The sequence below is a fragment of the Tupaia chinensis genome, unplaced genomic scaffold (genome assembly GCF_000334495.1).
Source record: "Tupaia chinensis unplaced genomic scaffold, TupChi_1.0 Scaffold145396_1, whole genome shotgun sequence".
In the NCBI taxonomy this organism is placed as follows: domain Eukaryota; kingdom Metazoa; phylum Chordata; class Mammalia; order Scandentia; family Tupaiidae; genus Tupaia; species Tupaia belangeri.
In genome coordinates this window covers 4,630,903-4,637,253 of record NW_006205257.1, presented here as the reverse complement: position 1 = coordinate 4,637,253, position 6,351 = coordinate 4,630,903, and the positions used below count along the sequence as shown (strand labels likewise).

The 6,351-nt window shown below is 44.6% G+C and overlaps 1 protein-coding gene across 1 annotated transcript in view; it reads left to right on the top strand.

The window, feature by feature from the left end:
• Positions 1-1,194, top strand: part of ZNF536 (zinc finger protein 536) — a 217,210-nt gene extending 216,016 nt beyond the window's left edge. The window contains exon 5 of the mRNA XM_027768070.1: positions 1-1,194. This exon is cut by the window's left edge and continues 19 nt beyond it. Within this exon, the coding sequence (XP_027623871.1) occupies positions 1-1,194 (1,194 nt within the window).
• Positions 1,195-6,351: the final 5,157 nt, after the last annotated feature.

Sequence of the window (6,351 nt, the reverse complement as noted above, 5' to 3'; positions counted from 1 at the left end):
CAAAGCATTGTGAGCAATGGCGTGAATTTCCAAGGGTCCTTGCAAGCTTTCATGGACAGCTTTGTCCTCAGCTCCTTGAAGAAGGAGAAAGACATGAAAGACAAAGCCCTGTCTGACCCTCCATCCATGAAAGTCCATGGAGCAGATGGTGGTGAGGAAAAGCCCAGTGGTAAGTCCTCCCAGAGAAAGTCTGAGAAATCCCAGTATGAGCCTCTAGACTTGTCCGTGCGGCCTGATGCCACGTCCCTCCCGGGCTCTTCGGTGACTGTCCAAGACAGCATCGCGTGGCACGGCTGCTTGTTCTGCGCTTTCACAACGTCATCGATGGAGCTGATGGCCCTGCACCTCCAGGCCAACCACTTGGGCAAAGCGAAGCGCAAAGATAATGTGGTGGGGTCCTCAGTCAACTGCAAAGACCAAGCCCGGGAGGCCAGTAAAATGGCTCTGCTGCCTTCAGTACAATCAAACAAAGAGATGGGCCTCTCCAATATGATTGGCTCTCTAGACTCTGCTGTGGAGAAGATGGCCCAAGGGCAGGTCAAAGAGACTCTAGGTGAGCAGAAGAGTGGCCCATGGCCCGGCCATATGGACCCTGCGTTTTGTAACTTCCCGTCAGACTTCTACAAGCAGTTTGGCGTTTACCCAGGCATGGTTGGCTCTGGGGCCTCTAGTTCCTGTGCCAACAAGGAGCCTGATGGGAAGGCCCACTCGGAAGATGACACCCCAATCCTGATCCCTGAGACCACCAATAAGAACGCTACTGATGACCTCTCTGATATCGCCTCCTCCGAGGACATGGACTCCTCCAAGGGAGAAAACAATGACGAAGAGGATATTGAAACCGAACCGGAAGTGATGAGCAAGCCACTGTCTGCCCTCAGCAAGGACAGCAGCAGCGATGGCGGGGACAGCCTGCTGCCCACAGGTGGCCCCCAGCCTGTCCAGGGACTCGTCTCTCCTTTACCCCCAGCATCGGAGAAGCAGTGGCACAGCCCCGGCCTCCTCCCAGCCCAGGATCCCTCTGTGGGCCTGCAGAAGCCAGAGCGGGGGCCCCCGGGCCTGGAGAAGCCGAAGAACATGCTGTCGGTCCTCAGGGCCTACAGTTCTGATGGCTTAGCAGCCTTTAACGGACTTGCAAGTAGCACAGCAAATTCTGGATGTATCAAGAGGCCAGACTTGTGTGGTAAGTTTTAGAATCCTCTTCCTTTAGTTTGTTTCCCAAAACATCAGTGCTAAATTGTGCTTTTTTAAAAAAAAAAAAAAAGAAAAAAGAATGGGGTAAATTTATCTATTAGCAAATTTTGAACGAAATTGAAAAATGAACCAACAAAACCCAATGCTCTATATGCAATGTCGACAATCATGAAAGTCCATTTCATTTAGAAGCTTAAAACTCTTACTTTTGTGTTCCAATTTGCATTACAATGCTCTAAAATGCCTGTAGAGAAGGCATGGAAAAGGGGGTGGTGTCCCCACGTATACTGCTCCTGTTTTTTTATCTATTACTTGAGAGGGGGTAAAAAAACAAACACGCAAACAAAAACAAAAACAAATAAAACTCAAAAGACAAAAATGAAAAGAGACGTGGTAACTTGCAAACTTTTCAGTATTTTCAAATTAACGCAAAAGATGCCTAAAGACAATTCCTTACTGCTTTGCTCAGCCAAATCTGCTTTCTTAAACTTTTCTTTTATTGATGTGGAGGATACTAAAATCATATCACACTAACCACAGTCTAGAAGTCTTTTTTTCAAATAGGGAGGTGGTCCCGGGGTGTTTGTGATTCATCTTTAGACATACCAAATGGCAGTTAACCGTGACTTTGGCCTTCTTTTGCTGCCTTCTGTCCACCTGTCTGTTCATCTGTCTGTCTGTCGTTCTAACAAGAAATGTACATTGTGGAGTTTCCGATGAGCAGTGTCGTGACCCTGTGCGTCTTGGACTTACTCCTGTCTGATCTTGTAGCAAACTGGCATTTCTTTACCTCCTTGGAGAATATGGTTACCCCCACGTAATTCCAGATTTTAAAACATAATCATCCATTTGAAACCTCAAATTGGATCAAATGAATATGGGGGTTGGCAGGGAGGACCGAATTCATTCGCTTGGCACCCAGATACTCGTATTTGAATGCCTTGCTCTGAAGAGAAATTCGGAGTCTTATCCCCTTTGTAACACATCCCAGATAGGACCGCGGGCCTTTCCATCTTGAAATTTATGAATGGATTTCTGGGATTTTATTTTACCTGTTGAAAGAAGGGAGGGAGGGAGGAGGAAGGGAGAGTGGGAGGGGAAACGGGAGCATTGCTGAACCTCCACATCCTGATATTCCTTTTAGCACAGAGCGGGATGCAGGACACTAGATTCTGGGTTCGTAGTTTAAATTGATGAATTTCTTTTTTTCTCTTCTTTCCTAATTCACTGAGAACTGGATCAAGCAGTTGGAAATATTTTTTGAATTGTCAAAAATCACTAAATGGATTTCTGACAGCCCCAAAAAATATTGACAGTTCTTTATGCTGAACCTTGCACAAGGCCCCGTCAACCAGCACCCCAGATCTATTTTTAGCCACATACAATTCATTACTTTTGAAGCTGTTAAAAACAATATTTAAAAGCAGAAGAAAAGGATTTTTTGTCAGTTCAGTTTCATTTCCCTTTTCTTCTGGAGGAGCCATGCTGAAGCCTTTATTATTATTATTATTATTGTTGTTGTTATTGTTTTAAGTTTGTGATTGGGGTGGATTTTTTTTTATTGTTGTTTGGGGATTTTTTTTGTGTGTCGTGAAGTCTATTTTCGGTTCTTTCAACTACCTACGTAGGCCCATAGCTCCTGCCAGTAATCCATGCATCAGAAAAGATCAAAACCTGGCATGTTCATAGGCTCATTATTATTGAAATGAGCTCATATTACCCCTATTAATTTTCCCATCTTCCTGTCGATGCTAAAGGAAGGCTGCCTGCCTTGAGGAAACATGCCCAGTGGTGTTCTTCTGCACCAGGCGAGGGTGGAGGGGACAGCATTAGGGAGCCTGCTCGGTCTTATGTGCCTTTTCCTTCTGAGCCATAGGCTCTTAGGAACTTCTCATCCCCTTCCAAAATAGCAGCTCATAACATTCCTCTAACATTGCCATGGTCTATGCAAAAAAACCCTGCTCAGCCAATCTTTCAACCGTTGAGCAACAGACTTCACAATACAAGTTATGGTCCCTCCTATTCAAGGGGGATGAGGACTCTCACACCAGCTAAGCTAGAAGGCTTCCTGGTTACTTTCCCAGCAAAAGGTCTGGATCCTTCTTTTCCACCTTTCATTCTTGGTAAGAGGCTAAAAGTAACTCTGGCCATAAACTGCCTATTTTTAGAGAATGTGAATTCTGCATTTCATTTGGCCTCATTTCTTCTGTATCTTCTTGCTTTAGTTTGGAAGTGGCAGGGGACGCCTTTCCTTGGACTTTGCATTTGCCTGGGAGAATGGGCACTATCCTCTTGCCTTTTGGACCTTGTCTGAATCTCACTCCCCTACCCCTATATCTGACCCACCTATAATTGCTATCCTGTTCTCATTTTCTTGCTGGCTACTGTGGAGTCCCAATACCTAGAAGGGCCAGACATAGCCATTCTTTTTAAGAGTTCATATCTGGTAGGACAACTTAAACCCCTAGATTACAGTTTTAGTCCCTTGTTTTATTGCTATAATAGAATATTATAGACTGGGTAATTTATAAAGAATAAAAGTTTTTGCAGCTTGTAAGTCTAGAGGTCCAAAATCGAGGCTCTGAGTCTGGTGAGGGTCTTCTTGCTGATAGGGACTCTGTGAAGTCCTAACACGGGGCAGGGCATCACACAATGACAGAGCAAGAACGTTATGTCTCTTCTCATCAAGCTGCCAATATTCAGTCATGGCGTTTCATACTGATGACTTTACCTGATTCTGATTGCCTCTCACACACCCCACCTTTTAATACCATAGTCAGATTGTTTTCATCCTCTTAATACTGTCACAAGAGCAGCCAAATTTCAACCCATGAATTTTGGAGGAGCCACATTTAAATCATAGTGGTTATGAAATGGATTTTTTTTTTCAATCTAGTTCCCTTTCTAGTATTGTAAGTAGCACAGGTGGTTGTTGTAACCTTCAAACCCACACTGACCAGCTTCACTTTTGTAAGCACAGCAATGCTATTGCCACAAGGAATAAAATAGTTCTAATGTTTATTACTTTTGCTTTGCCTAAAGGTGATTTAGGTTTCCAAGCTGACTCACCAGCTGATTTTCCTTAAGAAACTGGACTTCCCCCAACCAATGAATTATTCCTGTAGTTCTCATCTCAGATAGATTTTATGGCCTGATTTTGTCTGATTAGTTACCCCATGCCCCTACTTAGTTGCCTTTAGAAACAGACTGGTAGGAAGAACTAGTGTCTCTGTCTTTCTTAAGGAAGAGCTTCATTCTCATGGAGCATAAAAGTGTTTGAAGAAATATCGGTTAAAACGTTCAAGTGCCATAGATTCCCTAAAGATCTGAGTAGCTCCTCTAACCCATGCTGGTGAGTTGGAGAAAGTGATTTCTCAACTTAAGTCTAAGACTGATACTCATTTTGGAGGCTTCACTCCCAGATGGTTTTTTAATTTCTGCATGCCTGTCTCTGAATTTTTACAATTCTGCACCTAAATTCCCTGGTGTCTTAGGCCAAGGTCCTGGCCTATATGCACTGCTCATTCATAGCCAGTGCATTTTTAACTCTGGTACGGAAGAGACAGCCAACAAGGAGAGAGATTGACCCAGACAGCTAGGTAGGGAAAATCCTGTAGCATATGCTTATGTTGAGAACTTCAGTGTGAATTTTCAGATCTTCGCATAGAGGACAGCATGTTAGCTGATCAGAGACATGTTACATATGATCCCGAGGAAGAGATTGAGCCACCTTGGATTAAGTTGGAGGACATGCATCGTTACTTCTAGAGTGGATCAGATTCCATTATGGCTCTGATCTGGTTCCATGAAATCCCACTCCAACCTAAGCCTTAGTTTCCTGAGGTGACTTCCAGTCTCTGCGCATGGCCCACATTTATTCGGTTGAAGAACATAATATACAAGGGGATTTCAATGCCATTGGAGAACGTGGAAGTGCCGTCTGTTTTGTTGGACTGGGCTTCACCTAGATTTTATAGTGGGACAGGCTCCACATGGGTGTTTAAATAAGGGGGCAAGGGCAAACCACAGCGGTGTATGCTTCCACCAACAAGGCAGGCGAGCCTGTTGTCTGGGCTGAGAAACTCTGATGGACTTAGGGATTCAGCAGGTAGCTTGGAGATCCAGGGCAGCATAGGAGGCACCAGCTTTGCTGTGCACACAGCACCAAGGCTGGTCTTCACAGCGCCTGTGGGAATAGCTGCATTGGAAGGTTGAAAAAAGCATGTTTCACCCCAGAATTTGTGAATGTGGTGAAACCAGATCACCCTTGATCTTTACCTTTTGAATTTGAGGCAGATGATCAGCATGTGGAATTATTGTGTGTGGGTCTCACAAGTAGGGTTTGTTCTGTGTCCTTTGGTAAGCCTAGGGGTGGGGTTGATGGAGAAGAATTTAAGTCAGATAAAGGGTAAGGCAGGGAAAAGAGTACCAGCCCCTTTACCCCCAGAAGCTCTGCTTTGGAGTTGTCACTACTTAGGGGCTGGCTGAGCCAGGAGAACCTGTCAGAGAGTTGACAGTGGGTAGTGGTGGCTGCCAGACAGAGTGACCCACTTGGGACTAAGAGGAAGCTAGTGAGAAGACAGACCACTAACAGGAATAGTTCCAATATTCCAACTTATTATTATCCAGTTATTGAAAAACTGGCCTCCCTAATCCAAATTATGTCTGAAGCTGTAAAATAAGGGTCCCTTGGGCTTCCACAGCAGGGAGAGAGTTAAGAGCCCTCCTCCACCCCCCACCAAGAATGTTAAGGCTTGTTGAAACCTCTTCCCTTCCTAGATTCTAAAATGTGTGATGAGGTGAACTGGGATAACCAAGTTGAACTCTCTTACAACGTGACTTCTGTTCTCCGAAAGCCTTGCTGATGTTTCAACATAGACAGTCTGAATATCCTCCATTTTACTAGCTACGCAATCAAAAGTAGGGGTTAGAAAATACTTCCTTAAAGGGCCAGAGAGTAAATGTGTTAGACTTACAGGCCACATGATCTCTGTCACACCACTCAATTCTGCCTGGCAGCCACAAAGCAGCTATAGACAATAGGTGAAAAACCAATGGGTGCGGGTGCGTTTCAATAAACCTTTATGTAGGAAAGCAGGCTGTGGGCTAGAACTGGTCAACTCCTACTCTAGTATGAAAAGGGATGAGTTACTGTGG